Raw genomic sequence first — 26683 nt, 5'->3', positions numbered from 1 at the left:
TACATTTATGATTAGATAACTTTTTTTTTTTAAAGATTTTATTCATTTATTTGACAGAGAGAGCGTGAGCACAAGCAGGGGGAGGGATAGGCAGAGGCAGAGGGAGAAGCAGGCTCCCTTCTGAGCAGGGAGCCCGATGTGGGACTCGATCCAGGACCCTGAGATCATGACCTGAGTTGAAGGCAGACGCTTAACCAACTGAGCCACCCTGGCGCCCCTAGATAACTTTTAAAAATGAAGACTTTTTATATATACATACATATACATATGTATATGTATATCTATATTTATTTTTTTAGAGCAGTTTTATGTTCAAGGCCAAATTGAAGGGAAGTTACAGAGATTTCCCATATACTTCTTGCCTCCACAAATATATAGATTCTCTCATTATCAACATTTTCCACCAGATTGGTACCTTTGTTGCAACTGATAGACCTATGTTGATACATCATAATCACTCAAAGTCCACGCATAACAAGAGCATCCAGAAATTTACCTTTATTGAAATGCTGTGCTTTCTGCGTATGCAACATCAACTAGTTTATTGGCACAAATCTATTGCTTTACATGGTATCCTTGTGAGGTCTTTAGATGTTATGTGTCACCAGCTGAAAACATAGGTGAATTTATAAAACTCGTAGCACATCTGTAATACAGCTTTGTGGCTGATTTCATGTTGTTCCTTCCCTTTGCACTTGTAAGCTCAGTATGTGCTGTCAGTTTTTAGCTTCCATCTACAATCTGTAGGCCTAGGTACAGAGTAATTGCTCAATAAGCATTTGTTGGATTGAAATAATTTTACTTTTGTGCATCACTTTGGATTATTTTCTTCTGGACCTCTGCCATTTACCAGTCATCATTCTCATAGTTTTAGAATTAAACCAGGTAAAGAAAAGAAACAAGTAGAGAAATTACTATAGGTTTCCTCTTTGCATTGGATTTCTGTCTTTATTTCCACATTGGGTAGACTATTCTATATTTGTATTAAAACTAAAAACATCAAATCTGACAGTAATATGGCAGTTGCTTTCCTTCATATACTTTGTCTCACAACCAACTTTTTTCTTATTTGTCTAATGAATTGACCAAGAACTGACTCTTCTTTTTTTCTGTCCATGATGTTTATCTACGATGTAATGCATTCTGTCTTAAAAAAAAAAAAAAAAAAGTTTGTATCTTAGGACAATTTGAATATACTTTTTATTTCATTTGATTAGTAATTTTGGCACCAATTACCATGATGGATATTTTGGGTAGGATATTGGTTTTTTTTTTAGCATGTTTTATCTGACTTTTTAAGGAGAAAGAGTGTCCAGCGGCCCTAATTTATCTGGAAATGACTGAAGGGGATTTTCATTAGTAAATTGGGAAGGCCACAGTTAAACCAGATTGAGCTGGTTAACCCAAGAGAGGATTTCTGTATTTAAAAAGAATGAGTTAATTTCACCTTACTAATTTTGTCTGCATCAATAAACTAGAAATACATGGGTTTTCCATATACTTTTATTGGGAAGTTGTGTTCAAAAAAAGGGATATTACTGTTTTCACATTGAGGGTACCTATTGGAAAGAAGTTCTTAGGACTTGGTCCTAAAATGATGCTATATATCTGATTATCTAATACATCAAAATTTAGAATTATTTATGCTTCCATATTATATGTTTAAACATTGAGTTGTTGGGCTAATGGATAAATAAGAATTAAAATTTGATGATTTTCTATGAACAGTATTCAAGTTGTTTTGAGAATTAACAAATGTTTAAAGGTATGTGTTAGTTTAGAATCCCTTAAGGAATATAACCCAAAATGAAAATAGGGGATTTCACTAGACATCAGTATTTCAGGAAGTTTTGATCAGTGTGAACCAAATCGAAGGTACAAATAAGCATAACTTAAAAGGTGATGATATAACTGAGAATATGACATTAAAGAAAAATCAGATATTTAATGGTAATATTCATACCCATTTCCAAATTTATACCTTAAAGAGTTGTAGAGAATTTTAAAGTGTTTTAGAAAGACAATGATAAAGTACCAAAGAGCTTTAAGTTTCAAATGAAAAAAAAAAAAGTGGAATTTAGCATTATTAACAAGATGTCAAAACTTTTTTGGAATTACTGGAATTTTTAAAAAAGACATCTTTAGAACAATTTATTTTTGAAGTTATGTATCAACTCTTAAAAATTTTTTAAGCAACATGGGCCCCAAATTCGATGACTAAAATGTTATATTAAAGAAATAATTGAATACATGGATAAGGATGTATATTGAACATAATGATACTAAACTTAGATTTTAATAAACCTTAAAATTTGGGAATAAATAAACTTCCCACAAGGAAGTTCAGTTAATTGTAACACATCTGTAAGATATATTGTTCATATATTTAAAAATATATTTTTCATAACTTATTAGTGAAAGGGCGTTTAAAGTAAGCAGAAAGCAGTCATAGTATACTTCATATATATGGAGTATATATATATGGAGTATATATGGAAGGAAAGATGTTAAAATCATAGCCTTAGTATTCTCTATAAGTATATAGAAGTATGAATAAGTATTTAATTATTTATTTTAATCCACACTTTCCAGTTTTTGTAATGCACTTTTTACTGCCTGTTTTAATTTGTAACAATTTTGTATTTTTTATTTACAAAAGGAACCCATAACATATTTTTCTGTTGATTGTGAGGTGCTTGTTTATAGTTTAAGTTAATTTATCAGTTGAGTAAAGTTGGGACAGTACCTCAGGTTAAGCTAAGTTATACTTCCTACCCCTAGGGCAGAATTTGAAATTTTCTTTTTATTTCTTGACTCATTTTTCAATGGGAGAATATATGAATAGCATTGTATTTCCTATTCTCTTTGAATAGCATATTCTTGCCAGTATACGTTAGTTACATTTATTTTTAATCTTTTAAATACATGGTCATATTAAATAATATGTTCGAGAAAGCAGGGTATAAACATAAACTCTGGAGTCAAATTACCTGAGACCATGGCTCACATCTCTAATAAATTAGGTATGTGAACTCAGGTGAATTACCTCTTTGCTGTCCTTCGATTTTGTCACCTGTAAGAGGAGATTAATCATAAAATTGCAGTTACTCATTTATTTTCTTTTGGCAATAATTAAATGAGTTAATGTATTTAAAACACTTAGAAAAATGTGTGATGCATGGTAAGTGTTGTGTAACTGTGCTGGTATTAGCAATGCTTGGAATATTTAATAAAGTGTACAATTTCAGAATACTCAATGTGAGAAATAGGTATAACAATAGTTCTTTAGTTCAGTGGTTCTCAAACTGTAGTGTGAATTAAAATCACATTGTGTACCTGTAAAGTACCAGTTACAAATCCTTATACCCAAAGAATATGACTGAATAGGTCAGGGACCACTTATCTATACTTTAAACCTCATGCCAGGTTTTTCTAAAGTAGAGAAATAAAGTAAAGAATACTTTGAAATTAGAGAAACCTCATAAACCTATAAAGAAGGATCACATAGAGACATTGCTTTCAGTTGTTTTTCATATTTAAAAAAATGTTTAAAGGTTACCTGTTGAATGGGTTTTTTTTTTTTAAGATTTTATTTATTTATTTGAGAGAGAGAGATCACAAACAGGGGGAGGGGTAGAGGAAGAAGCAGGCTCTCCACTGAGCAGGGAGCCCGATGCGGGGCTCTATCCTAGGACTCTGGGATCATGACCTGAGTCAAAGGCAGATGCTTAACTAACTGAGCCACCCAGGTGCCCCTTGAATGGGTTATTATTCCAGTTTCTCATGTCTGTGCCTGATATTTCAGGAGGATTTATTTTGATGAGCCTATATTTGCCTCTTAAAACATCTACATGCAATTTTATGCATACATGTAGTACATAAAATACTTATTCAAAGGAAAATTACTCTTACTTTTTTCAAAAGACCATATTATATAAATATAGTTCTTTTTTTAAAAAAAGATCTTATTTATTTATTTGAGAGAAAGAATGAGAACGAGCACGATTGGAGGGCGGTGGGGAAGCGGCAGAGAGAGAGGGAGAAGCAGACTCCCCACTGAGCATGGAGCCCTACGTGGGGCTCGATCCCAGGACCTTGAGATCATGACCTGAACTGAGGGCAGACACTCACCTGACTGACCCACCCAGGTGCCCCATAAATATAGTTCATGAATTAATAAAAAATCAACCAAACAAAAATCAAACTTATACTTCATTGTTCTCTATCTCGGTTCTTATTTCAGTGCTAGGAGAAAGCTGGGGCAATACCCATTTTATTGAGATAGTCTACCAGTTATTACAGTCTGAGTAGGAAAAATATAAGCATATTTTGATAATGTAATTAGGGCTTAATTTAATATTAATAGAGGGTCTCAGAATTGCTAAAAATAGTCAAATGTGAAGTAAAAAGTCATCTAAGGTTTAAATAATACAAGATTTTCCCTGGCCAGTGTAGATCAGGAATTACCTTGTTGTTATGTATGAAAGATAAGTAAAATAATTAAGTCTTTTTGCTTTTGAAAGAGAAGAGGCAACTGATAGCTGTTAATTGGTTTAAATCCATTTCTAGTCTTTGAACTCCTAGAGGTCACACAAGGCATGATGGAGCATCCATGTGCTCAGAGTTTATGGTCTCTCTTCATTTAATGTCAGACAGACTTCCGCCTTTCCAGGAAAGTTTGGTTTGAATCAAAGATGTTTGCTTCTACACATTTTATGTTGCATGCCCTTTTGCATATACAACTCTTTCCAGTTTGTATACTAGTGTTTTTGTGGCTCACAAAAATAGTTAATGTTGTCTAAGAGGTATGTCAGTACACATACTTGTTTACGTGCACAGTGTTGTCCATCACTCACATTAATGTTGCATCTTTACTAACTGGAGAGGGAAAGTGAGAGCGAGTGAGCTACTACTGTTTCTGTTTTTGTCTGTCCTCTGGTATCACCTATATGTAGCACATACTCGTTGAGTGAGTAAATGAATACTAAAGAGTTAGCCAGAATTTTATTTTCTGAATTTTATTTTCTCCATATTTTTCAAAAAAGTTTTGTTGGCTTTCAAACTTCTAAAACTGAAATATCTTATTATGAAGGTAACACCAGACTAGAGAAACTTAGAAGGAAACAAAAACCATCCATTTTTCCATGGTCCCTAAGAAATCAACATTAAGATTTTTTTTTTTTAGATCTTTTTTTTCTAGCTCTTTCTCCCTCTTTTTCCCTCAGTTTTTCTTCTACTAGAATTGTATAGCTTACATCTCTGTTAATTACTACACATGATACTCTGTAAAGGTTTCAGTGGCCTTAGAATTAATTGAATTTGAGTGGACCTAAAGGATGTCCAGGAGGCCTTGACTCTCAGAGCTGTTCTTCTCTGTGGGTGTCTGCTCCCTAGAAGCAGAAGTAAGGATTGATCTTACTTTCTCTTGAACTCAGGACTGTGCTGACTGCCTCCAAGCATGGGTGTTTGCCCATCTTGTGTTCCAAACTATTTATAAATACACATGAGGTCTCCCATCATTTTCTTTCCATTATCTGTTCATTCATTCAACAAATGTTTATCGAATACCTGCTAAGTGTCAGGTGCCATTGTAAGCACTGGAAATGTATAATTATTTCAGTAGTTGTGTAACTATTTAGTAACTAAATGTAAGTATTTCAGTATTGTAAGTGCTTTCTAAGCAAAACTAATAGTATGGCTCTTTCCCTTTAAAATTAAACCACCATCAAAATAATGACTAAAGGTATCATATTTCTCTTTTAAGTTGCATTAACATACAGAATGATAAATGCATATACATATCATATGATCACAATTAAAGAGAAATTTAAAATCTTAGGAAAGGGTGCCTGGGTGGCTCAGTTGGTTAAGCGACTGCCTTCGGCTCAGGTCATGATCCCGGAGTCCCAGGATCGAGTCCCGCATCGGGCTCCCGGCTCGGCGGGGAGCCTGCTTCTCCCTCTGACCCTATCCCCTCTCATGCTGTTTCTCTCTCTCTCTCAAATAAATAAATAAATAAAATCTTTAAAAAATAAAATAAAATCTTAGGAAAAAGTGACACTATAACTCTATTCCAAAAGGAAAAAGAAAAGAAAAAAAAAAGGCCAAACTTGTTTTCAGAAGAAAAGAAACAGAGAAAGCAACAAATCTCAGATCAGAGAGAAAAAAAATAGGGGGAAAAAAGGATGCTTTTAGAGTTAGAAGATATATTTTTTTTATTTCTTATCTTTTGGCATCAAAAGTTGTATATGTTGATATTTCTTGTCTGGTGGATTTTTCCATTAGATCAACCACACACATAGCTTTGTTTTGCACTGATGAATTATTTATTTACCCTCTTAGAAAATAAAGACTAGTGAGTAGATTTTAATTTAACATTTGGAACACCCTATAGGTCTCCATATTTTGTAAGTCAGGTGATAAGAGTCAGCCTCTCTTTATCCATTGTTAGGGCACCCTGTAGCGCCTATAAGATCTAAATCCAAGATACAATGAGAGAGAAATAGGGTAAGTACAGGGGAGGTAAAAATGACAGTTTGCCAATAAATAAACAAGATTCTTTAGAAATTCTTGTTCATGTCAGAAGTACTGACTAAGTTTAAAAATAAGTGAAGTTGACTGCATTCCTACAGGGATTTCTCAGTAATCCTTTAAAAGGCTATTTTAAGTATTTTGTTTTCCAAAAGTGTAATTGTCTTTAGATAATTCTTAAAATTACAATTCTATACTCCATCTCAAAGACACCTAGATTCAAGGGTTCTCTAAATATAGTTTAAATGTGACTACCTAATTTGAGATGTAAGGTCAAAAGCCTTATGTTTAGTACTTTAATTGATTTTAGGTTATTGACTCAGTAAATTATATCTATAATATGTGCAGATTCTATGAAAATCTAATGCAAGTCTGTAGAGAAAGAATTGATAAATACTACTTTACATAATAATTTTTTTAAAAAAAACTTCATGTGGTTAACAAATTGTATTATATCCCTAGTTGTTTTTACATACTTTTATTTTTTTTATATTTTTTAAAAGATTTTATTTATTTATTTGACAGAGAGAGACACAGCGAGAGAGAAAACACAAGCAGGGGGAGTGGGAGAGGGAGAAGCAGGCTTCCCGCGGAGCAGGGAACCCGATGCAGGGCTTGATCCCAGGACCCTGGGATCATGACCTGAGCCAAAGGCAGATGCTTAATGGCTGAGCCACTCAGGTGTCCCTGTTTTTATATACTTTTAATTTATGACTTAAAAACATAATTTTAAACACAAAAAAAAGATTAATTTCAGGATAAAATTTTTTCCCTTGGAAATTTAAATTCAGGACAGAGGAAGTTTGGTAAGCAAGGTTTTTTTTTTTTTTTTTTTTTTTTTTTTTTTTTTTTACAGTTATAAGAGTACTGTTGAGTTGTAATTTCAATAAGGAAGTTTGCTCGTGTTCTGTATATTGAGGTTATAGTTGGCTCAAATTTATAACCATCTGCAATTTCCATATTATGTATTAAAAAGTGAGATGTAGATTAATGTTGATTGCAATTCATGTAAGGTATCCTAATATGTTGAAAATCTTTTTTTTTTTTTAAAGATCTTATTTATTTATTTGAGAGAGAGAGAATGAGAGACAGAGAGCATGAGAGGGAGGAGGGTCAGAGGGAGAAGCAGACTCCCTGCTGAGCAGGGAGCCCGATGCGGGACTTGATCCCGGGACTCCAGGATCATGACCTGAGCCGAAGGCAGTCACTTAACCAACTGAGCCACCCAGGCGCCCCAATATGTTGAAAATCTAATATTAGGATGAACTTTGTTCCCCTAGCAATAAAAAACATTCACAGGACCACCCAAATACTGTTTTTCACAGTTCAAAATATTGTTCAGAATTCGTCATCTGTGAAAAATGGTTATAATAGCTGAAATAAGTTATTGTATTGTCAGGCCTAAATATTTTGGTCCATTATGATAGGCATTAGGAAATAAAGGATTATTTGTGAATTTTAATACCTTAGTGTATCTATAGAAAGTTGTCTTGAAATGTAATTATTGCACAACTACAAACTTGATCAATAGGATGAACCCATAAGATTTTTATATTTGTAACAAAATGGGAAAGAAAGATAATATGACTATTCACGCAGTAATATTTTAAATGCATTAGTGTGTCTTTCAAATTTTGAAAGTAATACATTCAATCAATAGATATGTGTGGGATATTTTCCACAGGGAACAAAGATGCTTTATTATAGATGGCTTTGGAAAGACTCACCCTCTGATGATTCTTAGTAAAACAATAAGTTGAGTGGGCTAAGTGCTCTGTTTTGTTTTATTTTGTTTTTCTTCTCTTTTGATAGATGTTTGGCTGGAATTGTGCCAGATCCTTCTAAGATCTGTGTAAATGGAAAATAATTTTGAGTTGAATTCTCAACTAAAACTAGATTCTTGCTTAGTTTATAACTTTTCTTACAAATTTAGAAAAAAACAGTAACATTTCTAGTTATAGGGATCCTATTATAATGCCAGGAGAGGGTGGAGAGGAAAATCGTAAAATTAAACAATGGGGCTTATGCCAACTTCCAGATACTACATCAGTGTTTCCAATCAGGGGTCAATGTAATATTTTTTTTTTTAAGATTTTATTTATTTATTTGAGACAGAGAGAATGAGAGAGAGAGAGCACATGAGAGGGGGGAGGGTCAGAGGGAGAAGCAGACTCCCCGCCGAGCAGGGAGCCCGATGCGGGACTCGATCCCGGGACTCCAGGATCATGACCTGAGCCGAAAGCAGTCGCTTAACCAACTGAGCCACCCAGGCGCCCCAGTGTAATATTTTATGCACCAGGGATTATGCTAACCTAAAAATATAGACATTATTTTTATACTCATTTTACAGATGAAGAAACGAACATTCAGAGAGGTTAAGGAATTTACCTGAGTTTACACAGCTAACAAGTAGCAGAGCTTGGATTTGAATGCAGGCACACTGAATCTAGTCTCTAGATTGAATAAACTTTCCCCACAAATGCTACGTTAGTCTTTTTTTTTTTTTTTTTTTCCCTCACCTATGCTGTTTCTTCTTGGTGAACTTAAGGCAGTTAAGGTCAAGGATTTTATTTCATATTTCTTTGTGTTGCTGCTAATGCTTAGCACAATTCTTTTTTTTTTTTTTTAAGATTTTATTTATTTTTTTGAAAGAGAGATAGAGAGAGAGAACAAGTAGGCAGAGAGGCAGGCAGAGGGAGAGGGAGAAGCAGGCTCCCCGCAGAGCAGGGAGCCCGATGTGGGACTCGATCCCAGGACCCCGGGATCATGACCTGAGCCGAAGGCAGCTGCTTAACCAACTGAGCCACCCAGGCGCCCCAAGCACAATTCTTAATACAGTAAATGTTCAATGTAGAGGTAAACCAATGAAGAGGAGATTGAGAAAATTTGGACTTTAAGATATGCAAATATTTTTGTTTGACATTTTACAGAAGGTAGAATTCTCCTATTTGTTTATTGATTGGAAATTTTACTTCAAGGGCAAAAGGAAGCATGAACTCAGCTAACCAACTTCAACCCTACAACCCCTTTAGTTACAGCTCAGAGTGAAATCCTGCCTGATTTGAGTCCATTGAGGCAATTCCTGCAGCTAATGCCTTAGTAGCCTCTGCAATATTTGGGTCCCATGACAGAAAAGTCTATTCTACTTAGACTCCATATTATTAAAAATGAGGAGCGGGTGGGGAGAGCAAGCAATATTGTTTTTAAAATTTAACTTATTCTGTCAGTCTTTCTCATATCTTTTGGGACACAGCCATATGATATTAGATTCTATAGGAATATTACAAAACCACCAGGGATTCACTTCTAGAATCCCATTTGCACAATTTTGATAATCATTTTTAGATGATAACAGATACTATCAATGACCCTCAATTAATTTGGGGGATTATTCTAAATTTTGGCTAGAACCCCCATCCCATCTTTAGGGGATATGATAATCATAGGAAATTAGGCTGAAACAAAGTACCTAAAGAAAATGGCATGATTCATTAATCATGTAGTTGTTTTAAAGTGTTCTGTTTCCCTTGTATTCCTATACTCTGTACAATTTCAGGTGAAGCTGAAATTTTTTTTTTCCGTGGTACGGTCTGTTTTTATACTTATTCGAATAATGTGTGAGTATTTGGGAAATGTGTATGACTCAGTAGAGGATATTTAAGTCTACTCTCTACGCAGTGAGTAATTAATGGATGCTGTCTTCTTATTTTTAACAAATATCTCCTTGTAGGATTAAATTCTGACAGGAAAATTACAGGATTGGTGCCCCTGGTAGGATTTATGTTAATAATTGGAGGCTGTATGCTCCTTAAAATGTAAATGGAGCTTAAATAAAAAGGTTAAGAGGCAAGGCTCTTCTAAGAATATAGGTGTTCTTTTACAAATACAGGTTTGTTGTCAAGGCAGCTATAAACCCCCCCACCCCCCACTAGGACAGATGTCACCAATTGTCTATAATATTCATTGTGCATCTGTCAACTCCTCTCTGAACTTGCTACTCTTGTGCTTTTAGTAATTTTACAAGCATTTCTGTGCTGCAAGATGTTTTCATATGATATATGAGACAAATGGATATTTTAATCGTTTAATGTTTTCTAATTTTAACCTGCCAAAGAATATGAAAGAGAAATTCAGATCAAAATAAGACTTTGTTAATGAAATAAATACTATTTCACTCCATCTACTAAGAAACAGACTTGAAAACATAAACAAAACTCTGAGACAAATGTTACTGCCATGCTAGGAAAAAAAAAGAGTAAAATCATATATATGAAAAAAGAATAAAATTATGTATGTGTGTGTTTTGTATACCTCAGTAGAATATTACCAAGATCTGCCTCTTAGATGGTTACTTGCTTGTGTGCCTGTAAAAGTGATGCTTTAAAGGGGAGAACAGTTTGGAACTCCTAGTTGCAGCCAACTAGGAGTTTGGTTTCCTCATCATAAATCTCATGTGACTTTGATATATTTCCTTGAAATACTTAGCACTTACGTGTATATCTTTTTCCAGCTGCGGTTGTGTAAATATTTAGATATTTCAGTCACTCATGTTTATATTTTATCTTCCAACCTGACAGTTGTTGAAGGAATTCTGCCCTGCCCTTTTTCCTGATGTTGACCATGCCTAAAGTCAACTGTGTTCTCTTCCCAAGGTTCTACCAGGATTCGTGCTGAGGGCAGCTCACATTATTATCATCCTTGTTCCTTGTTAAAGCCTCACTCTGTGCATCCCTTTGTTCTTTGACCCTCTCTTTGTTACTTTTCTGTTTCCTATGCAGAGTTTGGTTGAAACCAAGAAGTTGGTCTTACCAAGTACAATAGAAACCTGATATCTTATAACATGAAAATAAGTACATAAAAGCAAATTATTATAATGGTGTTGTCAGGTGGCTTACAGAAACTCAGAATTTATGATAGAAGAGAGAAGGCTTTTTATGAATGAGTCAAGAATATTAGAGAGAGAGGCTTTGTGACCCAGTGGAGGTGAAAACCACCTGCTCTGGGGAGGACTATATGTTATCTATACTTTTCTGAGAGTCATATGTGTTCCTCCCTATATGATCTTGGCATAATTCTCCCAAAGTTTCCCTTTGAGAAATTGAGTCAACAATTATTGATAGAAGATGAGAGACTTTTCCCTGAAAGTATGTTGGTGGAAAATTGGGGAACCAGTGATACTGAATTTTTTGAAAGTTTTTTTATGTTTTTATTTTTAAGTAATCTTTACACCCAACATGGGGCTGCAGCTCACAACCCTGAGATCAAGAGTTTCATGTTCTACCCATGGAGCCAGCCAGGTGCCCCAGTGATCATGAATTTTAATTGTGTAAACAGTTGCATAGGAATTGAGGTTCTCAGTATTAAAAACTGACATTATAAGCTATTTACTCAAGAATTCAAGATCATAATTAGAGAAGATGACACAGTATAAAAAAACCTTTTTACCTCCATTTGTTCATTATCAGAATCTTTTTTTTTTTTTTGGAAGATTTTATTTATTTATTTGTCAGAGAGAGAGACAGAGAGCACAAGCAGGGGGAGTAGCAGGCAGAGGGAGACACAGGCTCCCTGCTGAGCAAGGAGCCCGATGTGGGACTCGATCCCAGGACCCTAGGATCAGGTCCTGAGCCGAAGGCAGCTGCTTAACCGACTGAGCCCCCAGGCGTCCCATCATTATCAGATTCTTTGCTGAGGAAAAGGAATATGAAATCGTGCAGTTTACAGCTAGGTATTCTCTGTATGCATGGGGAAAGGAACAACAGATGCAACAGGTTTGACTGCTTCTTGTTTTTATCATCCACAATTTAAAAACAAGCAATCAAGACAAACACTTCCAGCATTGGAAAGAAGAACAGACAAAGCATGTTTTGCTGTGGATTTTAATGAATTAATCTTAGCAGCATTTATGGAATAGTTGGGAAGAGCAAGGCTTTTGAACCGGACTCGGTTGAATCCCAGCTCTGCCACTTTCCAGCTGAATGACAGCTGAGGGTCTTGCTTCCCCCATATGGACACCAGATATAACAACACCCACCTCATAAAGATGTTGTTGTGATGAAGGAGATGAGAGACAATTGATGCTAGTTTTCTCTTTCATTCCTTTCCTTCCTGCTTAGACTTGATAATAAAGAATAATTTATTATAGTGTTTCTGGAGATGGTGATTGCTATTTATAATTTGTATTGTGGAGGTTAACCGATTACTCATTGTAAATATCACTTGGGAATTGGAAAGTTCCGTTTCTGAGAGTTATACATTATGAGGAATGTGAGAGTTCTATGTTTTTTTGTTAGGATTTTCAAAGGTATGGGCTCTACATACAAATAACTCTTTTTTGTTGTTGTTGCTAACCCTATTCATTTTCTTCAGAGTATTACATGCTAACAGAGTATATTTTCTCTGGAAGTGTGTTCCTCAGGAGAAGCAAAGTTCAGTGGGATATCCTGGAAAAAGAAAACTCAGTAGCCAAATAAGTTTGAGAAAGGCTGCATAGAATACCTTTCTTTTGGTGCATCATAGTGTGCTTTTAGCAAGACAAAAGACCCTGAGAACTGCAACTCTTTTTTTGAGCAATACATATTAACAATCTGAGGAAAGAGTATTCCATGGAGCATGACAATTTAGCCTTTAGTAATATAGACGCCATTTTTATTGCTGAAACTCTTTTACTGACTACTGCTGTACAAACATTCTGGTGAAAGATTAGGCCTGAGTTTTCCGTTCCCAAAAGTCACGCTAGCTGGGGTCCAGCTATATGGGCCTGCAGGGTAGGGATAGAGAGAGTCTTGAGCTCCACTGTACTCTAGTAGAGTCTGGGTGTGCTCTAGGTTCTGTAATTGGCCGTTACTTCCTTTATACACTCTCCCTTGACAGTTTTATTCTTTCCCATGGTTTCAGTCTCCAGCTTGATTCTCATCTACGGCTCCAGCTGAGATTTTTTTCTGAGGTCAAACTTGGATATTCAGTTGGCAACTTGTCATCTCCACTCAGATATTCAAGAAGTACCTCAAGCCCTGCATGTCTCAGACTGAATAAATCATCTCCTCTGTCCTTCCTCTCACCAAATTTCACTCTTTGATTTTCCACCTTCACTGGGACTGTCATTCACCCACTGCTTAGATCACAAACTTGGAATCCTCTGCCTTGTTCTCCTCCATCCTGTGCATTTTTTCATTTCTTTTTCACCCCACATTGCCAGTGATCAGATCCTGTTGATTTTATAACTAAATATCTCTAGATTCTTTCCTATATTTTCTCTTCTGTCTGTCAAAGTCCCAAGTTTTCAGAATTTATTGTTTAAAGAGTACAAAAGCTTCCTGACCAATTACCTCCTAATTTAGCTTGCTGTGTAGTCCAGTGTCATACTACCAATGGTGAGCTCCTTAAGACCAAGCATGACTGTGCCCATGCCTTGCTTAAAATATTTAAAAGTTCTGTTGCCTTCAAGTAAGTTCTAGAACTTTGACTTGATGTACAAAGCTCATCACATTATTGCTTCTGACTACTTCTTCAGGCACATACTTGCTAATCTCTGACGTACACCTTCCACTCAGGCCATACTAGCTCCCCGCAGGTCCCACAAGTGTACCATATTCTTTTTGTAACTGTGCCTCTGGGTGAAAGTATCTCCTTTCTTTTATCCATGGCTCATTTTTCAAGACTCATCTCATCTCAAATTTTATGTCTCAGGATGCCTCCTCTCCCTCATTCAGGCAGTCTTAAGTGTCCTTTCTTTGTTTCCTCATAGAAAATTATGCATCCCTCTTTCCTATCTGAAATGGACTTTCAGAATTTAAAGTAACGTGTGTTTTAATTAAATATCTGTTACCTCAGTAGTTGATCCTCAGTAGCATCCACCCTTCATAATTACAGCCAAAGTCAAGGCTGGTCATATATAATGTTTTATTTTTTGAAATTATATAGCATTTGTGATTGAGTAATCTAAAATCTAACTTAAATTTCATTTGACTTCAATATACCTTTTGTGAGAAAGTATGAGTTTCCAAGTTATTTTTTTCTCCATGTTGCTGGTTTATTTCTTCCTCCTTTAGAGGCTGGTTTCATTTAAAGACTTTATAGTATGTTGTATACCATGCATTGAACTAAAGCTGTTTCTTAGTATTTCAGATTACAAAACTATTACTTAATATTTCAGATGACAGTTTTTGTTACTTCATGAAGCAAATGTTCTTTAAGCTTCATCATCTGTTCATTTCATTCATTAAGAAAAAATGTAATCTTTTAATGTCTTTTTGTAGAATACATGATTATTAAGTTTCAGATCATTTCTACTCAAATAGGTCTTCCCCATTAGGACTTCATTCATTTTTTCATTTATTCAACACATATTTATTGAGTACCTATAGTATGCTCAGCACTCTGCCAGGCATAAGAGAAGCAACCATGAGCAAAATCAGACCCATGGATCTTACAGAGGAATGGGAAAGACAGGATTCCCAAGCATCAAACAAAAAAATTTAAATTGCAATTCTGATGATTCTTACCAAATGTAGCTATATAGGGCTATTTAGGTTTATAAAAGGAGCATTTAACTCTTTTTTGGAAAGATCAGGGAGGGCAGAGATTTGTAAGGAAAGTGGATATTAACTAGGGTGAGATCATTTCAAGCACAGGCAGGTGTAGGTCTGTGGCAGGAGGAAGCGTGTTGTATTTGTGAACTAGCACAAGGTGGGGTGAAGAAAGCAGAGAAAGAAGTGGAACAGGAAGAGTCTGGAGAGCTAGATAGGGGAATGAACACATTCTTGTAGATCTTGTTAAGGACTTTATCTTAAGAGCGATGAGTTTATTTTAAGAGCCACTGGAGTAGGGGAGAACCTAGATGGTATTTGCATTTCAAAGCCTTCTTCTGGCTATACTGAAGTGAAGCGATTTAAGAGCTTTCCTAAATCTGGGTGGGAATTGATGGTAGTTTGACCTGGGTTGGTAGCTGGCTGTAGAGATGGAGATGAGTAGATTGATTTGAGAAATATCAAGGAGGAGGAGGAGGGGAAAGAAAGGGAGGTGTCAAGGAAGCCTGGTTTCTATGTTGCATTATTCGTTGAGATTGGATGGCTAGATAAGAACAAGGTTTGGGGCATTTGAGAAATCCTTAAGAAATTTACATATTAAATTTATCCACAGCAGGAGTATATAGGATTATTAAAAAATATGACTCTTGATCCCTGTTTTAGAAGTTATAATCTCATTGGAAAAGATAAGGTACAGACACAGGAAATATTTAAATGACACACACACTCAGGATCTCACTTACTATGTAATATAGAATGCAGTCCCTTACCCAATATCCTTTTTCATTTTATATTATATTTGATTATTTAAACTCAATTATATAACATTTCATCTTTGAAGTATATTAAATATTAACATCATTATTGGCAATTAATTAAATTAAATTATTAATTAAATTAATTTATTAATTCAAACTCAGGGAAAGTGTATACACACACACACTTTTTTATTAGGAAGATAGAAAAACCTATATAAAGAGCAGTTTCATCGTATATTTGAATATGATGTTCATTGGTCTACAGACTAGGTTTGTTTTTTTTTTTTTAAGATTTTACTTATTTATTTGACCGAGAGAGACAGCAAGAGAGAGAACAGAAGCAGGGGGGAGCTGGAGAGGGAGAAGCAGGCTCCCCGCTGAGCAGGGAACCCGACATGGGGCTCCATCCCAGGTCCCTGGGATCATGACCTGAGCCAAAGGCAGATGCTTAACCACTGAGCCACCCAGATGCCCCCAGATTAGGTTTTTTTAAATTTTTTATTTTTTTTATTTTTTAAAGATTTTATTTATTTGTTTGACAGAGAGAGAGACAGCGAGAGAGGGAACACTAGCAAGGGGAGTGTGAGAGGCAGAAGCAGGCTTCCTGCGGAGCAGGGAGCCCGACACGGCGCTCGATCCCAGAACTCTGGGATCATGACCTGAGCCGAAGGCAGATGCTCAACGACTGAGCCACCCAGGTGCCCCAAGACTAGGTTTTTTTAAAGTGTTGATTAATGTTAGTTACAAAGGAGACTTTAAGAAGCTATGCTATTATTTGTAACGCTCTACAAGTCTCTCTCACGGTCCTCTGCAAAAACAGGCACATATATGGTAAATACAGACAGGGTGAAGGCTTCCGAAAGGCTTTGTGGACAAGGAATTTGAAGAGCAGACAGGATTTGTACAGGCAAAGTTTAAGCAAGAGCACTTTCTAGGGCGCCTGGGTGGCTCACAGTTGGTTAAGCAACTGCCTTCGGCTCAGGTCATGATCCTGGAGTCCCGGGATCGAGTCCCACATCACGCTCCCTGCTGAGTCTGCTTCTCCCTCTGACCCTCCTCCCTCTCATGCTCTCTGTCTCTCATTCTCTCTCTCGCAAATAAATAAAATCTTTAAAAAAAAATTAAAAAAAAAAAAAGAGCACTTTCTAGATGGAGAGTCAAAAGGATTCAAGAATTGGAAGGTGTATTTGAGGTGGACACCAGTAGAATTAATTAGTAAATAGGGTTGGGAGTAAATACAGGGTCACTATTATGCCCTGTTCATATAGCAGTGCTTACACCTAGGCTTTTGAAAAAAGACTTTTAATTATTTCCATGTGATAATATGAAGCTATTTTGCCAATTCTTCTGCAGGCTCCCGTCTTCGTCAGGAAGATTTTCCACCTCGCATTGTTGAACACCCTTCCGACCTAATTGTGTCAAAAGGAGAACCTGCCACTTTGAACTGTAAAGCCGAAGGCCGCCCCACACCCACTATCGAATGGTACAAAGGGGGGGAGAGAGTGGAGACAGACAAAGATGACCCTCGCTCACACCGAATGTTGCTGCCAAGTGGATCTTTATTTTTCTTACGTATAGTACATGGACGAAAAAGTAGGCCTGATGAAGGGGTCTACGTCTGTGTAGCAAGGAATTACCTCGGAGAGGCCGTGAGCCATAACGCATCGCTGGAGGTGGCAAGTAAGTACAATGGGCTTCCGGCTTTTGACAGTGGGAATGGTACAGTGGGATCGTTTGCCTGGAGAGTGGTAATAAAGAGTCAAACCTATATCCCAGGCTTTACTTGAGGACAATTTCTAGCTTTTTGTACGAATACAATCCTCTACTTACTTGATTTTTTTATATATATATTTCTCATCATAGCGGGTTATTCAAGCCTGTTTTGGATTTGCACGTAGTTGATGAACCATTCTACTTTGGACTTGGAGCTGCTTTCTGTTGAATGTTTTCACTGAAATTGATTTATTCTTAAAAAATTGATTGATCCTTCTCCTTTGTTGCTTTCAAATAGATTGAATACAAGTGAAAAGAATAGCATGGGGTATTTTTCGTTTGTTTTCATTTGGAGAAATACTTTCAACCGGGAGTATAAGATACGGTTTTAAACTGTTTCTAATTCTTAGAAATATGCTTTTGGTAAAGCTATAGGTAGAGAAATAGATGTTTGTGCCTCATACTTTATTACTTTGGCTACTGTGGTGCACTCTGAGAGGAAAACCTGTGTATGTAATCCTCAGGTAGTTGATGGTTTAGTTTATTGACACAGCGAGCAAATGCAGTTCATTTGCAATCACCTCAAGAAGGATCTTTTGGCTAATGATTAAATTGTTAGGTGTGTAATGTATTTGAATACAAATCGGGCTTCTCTTTTCTTATTTTCAGTAAATATTCAAGAGGTAGCCAGAAAGTTTCATATCCTTGGAAGAATCTGTTCTGTGTATTATAGGTACAACGGAGAATTGCATAGGGATTGGTTGGAAAGACAAATGAAATTTAGTTCTCTAATACGCTTTACATAAAATTACTGGTGAAACTGCATACATATCTATGTATATAAGTATAGATGATGTTTTCCAAGATGATTGATATTTTGATACAATTTATGTTCAAAATTATAACTATATAATCAGCTTCATAATCTCTAACATTGTCTCTAACATTCAACTAGAACTTGAATATATAGATCCACAGATAGTTATGCAATTATAGACATAAAAAGGAATTTAGAGACAGATTTTCCAACTTAATCAGATTATTAATGTGGAATCAGTCTCCAAGAATCTAGATCACACTCATAGAACCATGTAGTACTTAGGGTGAGACAGAATGCCAAAGATGTCTAACATGAACATAAAATTTAATTAGATAAAAAAATGAAAGTAACCGTTTAAAACTATGCCAGACTAGCCATTCACATTTTTAAAACATTTACTTGAAACTCAAGTTTATATTTCTCTTCACATTTAATTGATCACAAACTTATTGTACTTTCTCTTATTGCCTTGATTATCAGTGAAAATCTTAGAACTGCATAAGTGAGATGTATAAAAACTGTAATCACAGCAGCAGGCTACTTTTCTTTTTCTCCTTCCTTCCTTCCTTCTTTCCTTCCTCTCTTTCTTTCTTTCTCTCGTCTTTCTTTCTTTCTCTTTCTCTCTTTCTTCGCAAATTTAAATGTGGTGCAGGCAAAAGTTTAAATGTTTTTATAAAAGGATATATATATTTTGATAAACTCTTCTTTCAGGTTATGATATTAATACTTATCTACCTTTTGACACATTTATATTTAAGAATACTTATTCCTTGTGGAGATAAAATTAAGTTAACATTTGAAAACAAATATAGAGAATCAAGAAAGATGGTGTAGATGACCTAGGCCAATTCTTATTTTTGGTAGATAAGAAACTGAAGATCAGAAGGAAAACCAGAGTAATTGTTTATTCTCTGAAATTATAATTCCTTATAAATGAAGTATGTACCAATAGAAATATATATCTGAGATCATATTGTGTTTCTGTGTTTTCTTACTCTACTTGCATTCTGATCATTGCCAGAATTTTTAGAAAAGGTTATAGACTTGAATAGAACATCTAAACGCTTACCCTCTAGATCTCGCCTTTCAAAACTCCTTTGGTTTTACTTTAGATGATCAAGATACCCTTAATGCACTGGGATTTAGAGAGCTGTGTTTTTCTAATCTGGCTTTTGTGTAGCTATTTTAAAAGACATTATTAGTTTACGGTTAAATTCTTTTTCTAAGCAAGACATTCCATTACCTTGTGAGTCCATTACGGGAAATGCTTTTCCAGTCTTAGTCAACAAATATACCTTCAAGGAACTGAAACCAGACATAAGATCATTATATAACTTTTATCAGTAAAATATTCAAATACACAGTCCCTGAATGCATAAATCACAAATTTTAGTGTGATATTTCTCAGTATGTCTCCAAAACATTTCAAGCTCCAGAGAAAAGAGAATATTATAATTTACTGAATAAAATTCAGTTAAGGTATTTTAAACAATTCTTTAAGATCATATTCATTAACAATTCATATATGTAGAAAGGCAGAATGTACATTGTATATTTATCAAACATATTTTGATATTCATAAGGATAGTTTGGTAATAAAGATTTTTATTAGTGATAATAATTATTCTAAACCCTGAAAAAAGGGTGAGTAGTGTTTGTTTTCAACAATTTTTGTACTTGTTTGATTACAATAATTAACAGCATGTTTTTATTTGGATAAATTGTATTATTTTGTAACCTAAGTTATATGGGAAAAATTGAGTGCTCTGGAGTTAAAATGGGTTCTGTGTGTTTAAAAAATTATTTAGTAAATTCGGGCTTTAGTGCACTACAAACAGATACGTAGTGACATATTTCACCTGTATTTCAGTTATTTATTTTAGGCAATGGTTACTGTTAATTCACCATTGTAAAATATGTTTATGGCCCTAAATTTACAAATAGATACGTAGTGACATATTTCACCTGTATTTCAGTTATTTATTTTAGGCAATGGTTACTGTTGATTCACCATTGTAAAATATGTTTATGGTCCTAAAATGGAAAGTTGCCTTTTGTGTGTTACATGAACAACCAAGTTGTGTGTGTATATTGGGAGGTGGTGGGGGTCGGGGGTGGAGGTCCAGGGAAACAGGCCATATTTGCTGTGGGTTAAATCTGTAAAGTATGGTTCTAGTTTGGTTTTATTTTTTCCTGGAGAATATTACTACTTTTTTTTTTTTCACATTTTCTTAGTTTAGGTTCCAGAAGTTCAATAAGAACTATTCTTATTCTTCCCAAAGACACAGGAAGACAAAGATTGCATCTAATTTCTTAGTGACACTGTAGCCCAAAGTAATAGCATTAACAAAAGTGTCTAGAGGCAACCCAGATTTCACAGCACAGTTGTTGGTAATGCTTTTAAAAACATTTATCTGTGTTTTATTTGCCTTTAAACCAAGTTTTATAGCTGTAACAACAACTGGATTTCTCGGTTCCTAACAATTGTCAATCTCACAAACACTGGAAAAAAAAAGATATTGAATGCCATTGAAAACCCTTGTTTCTGTATAGAAATGATAATTGTGTCTTTTGTGTTTTTAATATTTATTGAAATTTAAAAAGTACACCAAAAGGATTGCATTTATTGGTTATTTTTAGGATTGTTTATTTTTTATTTTCATTTAAATCCCAATTATAACCAGGTTAGACCCAGTGAAAAGCACTGGCCAGCCTTTGGGTGCCTATCCTTGCCATGTGGTAAAAGCTGCATTTCTTGTTCTTGAAAACTCAGTTTCGATGCAATTAAAAAGTTATCTCACACAATTATAAAGTCTAAAAATTGGAATACTAAGAAATATATGATGGTCCTTACTAAAGTTTCCTGGAATTTTTGGAAGTTTATCTCTGTAAAGGAAAAAAAATTAATCACAGATGTATTTTTTAAATTTATTTTTTTAATTCTTATTTTTCTTTGCAAGACAAGAATGCTATATCTTGATGGGAACATTAAATTGGAAAATTTAGATATCGCTCGCAGTTTCTAAGATTTATGAAAACTTTACTCTTTATCTAATTCAGTTTCAAAGTAAGTTTTCTGAAATTGTCTTGCAAGTGGTATTCTCTTGTTTATCTTGTATTAGCTCTATTCAAGAGTCTACTAAATATTTTATGGGTCCATTCTCCATTCTCCTGAACCCAACATAATCACTTACTAAATTTAGAACTTCATTTTGTGCCTGGCACACAAATTAATAGCACAGTTCTTAGACAAAACTTATATTTAATAAGTAATTTGATCTTGGGTAATTGCATTGAATTTTAAGGAAAATTAATCTGAACCTTGACCCTCATGCTTTCCATCGTAGAACATGGCCCTCTACGTCATCTGCTAAGCTGTGCACTGTTAGCATATGGCTATTTGTTTCCTATTTAAGCTGTTTTCTCTGAGGAAAAGAAATTCCCTTCAGACTAGGCAGACATCTGCTAGCTGTCTTAGCAGCAAAACCAGGGAACTATCTTTCCTGGAAAAAAAACAAAAATAAACATTTTGTCCAATTAATCAAAGATTAAGTCTTCCCAGATTTTATTAACTGGGGTACATTTTAATAGTAATTACTTTGGGGTAAATGTTTATATTTTGAGGTAGTATTTTCCCACTACTTTGAATATAGCATGATCTTTTGTTGTTATTAAATGATACTTATCAAAGTGATTTAGAATTTGATTTATCCAATTTTCCTCCTTTGGGTAAAATGATAAAGTAAACTAACCATGGATGCTAGGTAGCCATGTCTTTACCTAGGTACAGTAGAATGTATTCCTAAAATCTGGACCTTGGAAGATGGAAGGGATTACTCCTGGAGGTGAAATGGTTCAGATGAGCACGTGGAAATAGAATATGCCATTATATTTTAAAATATTGATCAACTGACTGTGTGCACACACATAATCAATCTGACCTCTATTATGGTCAGACACCAGAATTATTTATACAGTTTATACACACACACACATTGTTCCCTAATAGACTTTTTATCTTTGAAATTGAATTTGCTTTATATTGCATATTTAAAACTATTGTTTCCTTTACTTAATTTGTTTTATTTTTTTAACTTGCCGTTTTCAAGTGCTTTCACTACATTCTAAAACCGTTTTTATATCTTATCTTTGTTTTCAAGAGCAAAGGAAGAATGTTAGTTGTTTAGTTTAATGATTTAAACATCTTTTCGCTTCCTGGTACACTTACGTTCTAAAATGAACTGATTCTTTGTTCCAAAATTGATTCATGATTAAGTGAAATTATGCATATAAAGTGTGTAGCACGGCGACTGGCACATAATTATAAATCATAAATTATAAATTATAAATTTAATCACTGGTGCTGTTACTTTCATTACTTTTTTCCTCTTTATCTCTTTTCATCAAACACCAAGATTATTTTTATATAAATGGGATCTGATGCTTCTGACTTGAAAAATGGACTCACTTCATTTTAAATTTAAAGATATGTGCATTAATATACTAAAATATAAGTAAAATGCCTCAGTAAGTAAATTTTCTTAAATTAATTTCTGGTTAAGTAAAAAATGTGTTGAATATATTAAATTCCACCTTGAATTGAAATCAGTGGTATGAGAAATTTACCCTTACCTTAAAATCTTCAGTGTTAATGCAGGACATGCAATAGTGTTGATTCAAATCATTTTTCTTTCAGGGACAAATGAAAAAATTCAGTTTTATAACTTTTACAGTTGGGATAACATCCATATTTTTTCTAATTAAATTTATGTATTTGTTCACTTAAGTAAAGAGGCAGCATTGCTAAGTTCTATGACATGATTATGATTATTAAACACTTGAGTTTTTACTATCAGTCAAATATATTCTGTTATTGCCTGTCTTTATTGGCTTGTGCTGCTATAAAAAGAATACCATGTACTGGGTGACTTAAACAACAAACACTTATTTATTTCTGGAGGCTGGGAAGTTGGAGATCAGGGTGCCAACATGGTCCAGTTCTGGTGAGAGTTTTTTTCTTGGTTTCCTCCCATGGTAGAGAGAGGGCTTTGGTCTTTTTTATCCCTGTGTAAGGACACCAGTCCCATCCTGGGTTCTACCCCCATGAACTCATCCAACCCATATTACCACCTGAATTCCCCATCTCCAAGTACCATCCCACTGGGGATTAAGACTTAAACATGTACATTTGGGGGGAGGGGGAGGGAGACAGAAACATTTGATCCCATAGCTGCCTTTAATGATTATTTTTAGATTTTTGTTATTGGGTTTATAGTTATTTTATCATATTAAGTAACTGAGAAATAAAAATCAGAAAATCAGGGAAAAAAGTTCTGTAATCTCCATGATGTAAGTAGCAGGCCTATCAGATCACTTGTTGCATCCAGATGTCAGGTTTAAATTGTGTCATAAATCAAGTATAGACACATTATACCTTCAAGTGAATATATTGTGGAGGGAATTCTTTATTTGTTGGGAAAAGTAAGAGCATCATCCTTTAGTTATTATATTAAGAGAGAAGATAGTGGTCATTTTCTTTTGAAAGACATAAAAATTCTTTCCTTCTCTCTTTCTTCCTCCTTTTCTCTATCTGTCTCTCTCTTTTTTTGTTTTTCTCTTTTCAAAGAGTATTTAATATGAAATATGAAGGCAGAAACCTGTATTTCATAATCCATGAAGAGATGAATCCATGAGAGATGACAGTGACAATGGGCATAAAGAGAAATTTTGAGTTTCAATGGGCATTTTAGTAGAAGACAGGGCAAAGTTTGCTGATCATTTGACTGTGGGTGTTAGAGGAGTTGGCTCTGTTAGAGAATGTACTGTTTATTCATAAATAACCAACAGGTTATATTCTATCTTAAAACCCCTTCTAGTTAAACATGGTTCAGGGTACATGTTCTGTTGACTTCTTTGGCAAACTTTTTATGTTTTTCCTTTATCTCCTGTAACTGTTATGTGTTAATCTTTAGTAGATTTGTAGAAAGATCTTAAGAGTAGAGGCACATTATACATTTCTTTTTCTTTACTCCCAACCACAGGTTAAGGAATGTGATTTAATAAGCTTACAGAGGTCATTTTTATATAACTCTGGAAAATTGTATTTTATTTGTGATAATATGTACATGTTCTTGCAGTCTCATCACCAAGAGTTAACTACTGTTGAAAGTTGGGTAGATAGCCTTTTAGATACCTTAAGGTCCCTGTACATGCTCTGGGGAAAACTATTTGCTATTCAATCATTATTCAGTCTTAGGTGGCCAAAAAAGGTATTGGATATGTTGGAACACATATTTGTGTCAAAAGACTAATTGGAAAAATTTAGCTCTCTAGGTTGGATGCTACAAAACAACTTCTTTCTGCTGAATATTACTAGATTCACCATCCTGGATAAGATTCAATCCAGTAATTATGGGGTTAGAGGTTACATATACCCTTACCAGTCTCATGAGCCACTCCTTTTATTTTCTCAAAAAGTAGATGGTGTTCGTATGTGCTGAAAAATACTAAGATGATTATTTCAACACTAGTTGATGCTTAGATATAAAGCCCCTTGAGGCTTCCAGAAAATCAATTCAGTATTTAGTTATTTATGGGAAATTCTTGGCAGTGTCTCCTCCTTTAAACAGTACTGTCTGTAAAAAATATTAAAATAACAAGATAGATCTGGTTACCTCTCGAATCTTATCATCATATCACTCCTTTTAATCCTCCTAATTTACTTACGACTTAAATGCTAGAAGTTTTTCCCACATACACAGACCAGCTTGAGAATCATTTGTATGTATTTTAAAATGAGTGACAAATGTATTTAATAAAACATACCTAAACCTTGTTAGTATAATTAATTTTAAGATTATTTATTTATGTATTTATTTATTTTTTAAGTAGGCTCCACACTGGGTGTGGAGCCCATTGTGGGGCTTCAGCTCACAACCCTGAGATCAAGACTTGAGCTGAGATCAAGAGTTGGACACTCAACTGACTGAGTCACTCAGGTGTCACTAATTTTAATTAATACAATATAAGTTAGCTTAAGCTGCCTTTAATTATCAATTTAAACTTTTTTTGTCAGGTTAAAATAAAATACTATTCAATGTTTTGGGGGGTATAAATGTTCTCTGTTTCTTTGTTACCCAAAGTGGGCATTAAAAAAGTTGTTTTTAAAGCTGGAAATTAAATCAATATGTGAAAAATACTAAAATATCCCCCCATTTTTTTTCCAAAATAACTCTTTCTAGGCATTTTACTTCATTCTAGCTGTTCAGTGGTGAACAAAAAAGAAATGATTTCTGCCTTCATGGAAATTACAATACAAGGGGGAGAAGGAATGAGGACAGAAAATAAGCAACTACTATACAAATAACTTTATGGTTAAAAATTGTGCCATATGCCAGGAAGAATTGGGGTCAAACTGAGAACCGAAATACGAGATGCTACCAAGACACAGGGTAAAAGAAAACGTTTCAGGCAGATAGAACAGTCCATCTAAAAGGCCTTAAGAAACTGATAGACTGGGGTGTATTTGAGGAAAGGAAAGATGGTGTGTATGGTGTATGCGTAAGGGAGACACTAGGGGGATGGGGGGCTTCTAGATTATGCAGGGTCCTGTTACCTGGTTAATAATGTTGGGTTATATGTTCAGTGCATGAGAACCACAGGAGGTTTTTGGGCAATAGTGGAGGTGACATGATCTGATTTATACTTTAAAAATGTCACTCATGTGATACTTGAGTACTATATGCATAGAGAATGAGTTGCAGAATGACTGGGGGAGACCAATTAGGAAGCTCCTGCAGTATTCCAGGCAGAAGATGATGCTAGTGAAGCACATGGTAGTAATGAAGATGAAGAGAAAAGCAAGGATTCAATTTGAAGATTGAAGACTTGGCTTAATTCTTTTTTTTTTTTTTTTAAAGATTTTATTTATTTATTTGACAGGGAGAGACACAGCGAGAGAGGGAACACAAGCAGGGGGAGTGGGAGAGGGAGAAGCAGGCTTCCCACGGAGCAGGGAGCCTGATGTGGGGCTCGATCCCAGGAGCCTGGGATCATGACCTGAGCTGAAGACAGACGCCTAACGACTCAGCCACCCAGGCACCCCTTGGCTTAATTCTGAAGGGTGAGACAGTAGAGGCTGAAATTTTGCAGGAGATACAATTATTGGTAATAGCAAAGTCCAGGTCAAGTCTATGACCATGCAGATGAGGACTGAGAGTTTGGATTAGGTGATGTTATCTTTGAGTGGCTAACAGTAGTTCAGTACGCTGCAGCCCATCACGATCCCAGGAAATTGTATGTTCCTCTTTTATCTCAGCCTGCAATATGCTTCC

General features: G+C 35.0%; 1 protein-coding gene across 1 annotated transcript in view; it reads left to right on the top strand.

Annotated features, from left to right (window-relative positions):
• The window catches only part of ROBO1 (roundabout guidance receptor 1), a 1126461-nt gene that overhangs the window by 776025 nt on the left and 323753 nt on the right, over positions 1-26683 (top strand). The window contains exon 4 of the mRNA XM_064580171.1: positions 17171-17497. Within this exon, the coding sequence (XP_064436241.1) occupies positions 17171-17497 (327 nt within the window). The remainder of the gene's footprint in view (positions 1-17170; positions 17498-26683) is intronic.

Source organism: Mirounga angustirostris, unplaced genomic scaffold (assembly GCF_029215605.1).
Source record: "Mirounga angustirostris isolate CCGP_5_RB_7025 unplaced genomic scaffold, mMirAng1.0.hap1 SCAF_1, whole genome shotgun sequence".
In the NCBI taxonomy this organism is placed as follows: domain Eukaryota; kingdom Metazoa; phylum Chordata; class Mammalia; order Carnivora; family Phocidae; genus Mirounga; species Mirounga angustirostris.
The sequence above is the reverse complement of the archived record's forward strand: the minus strand, read 5'-3'. Positions and strand labels throughout refer to the sequence as shown.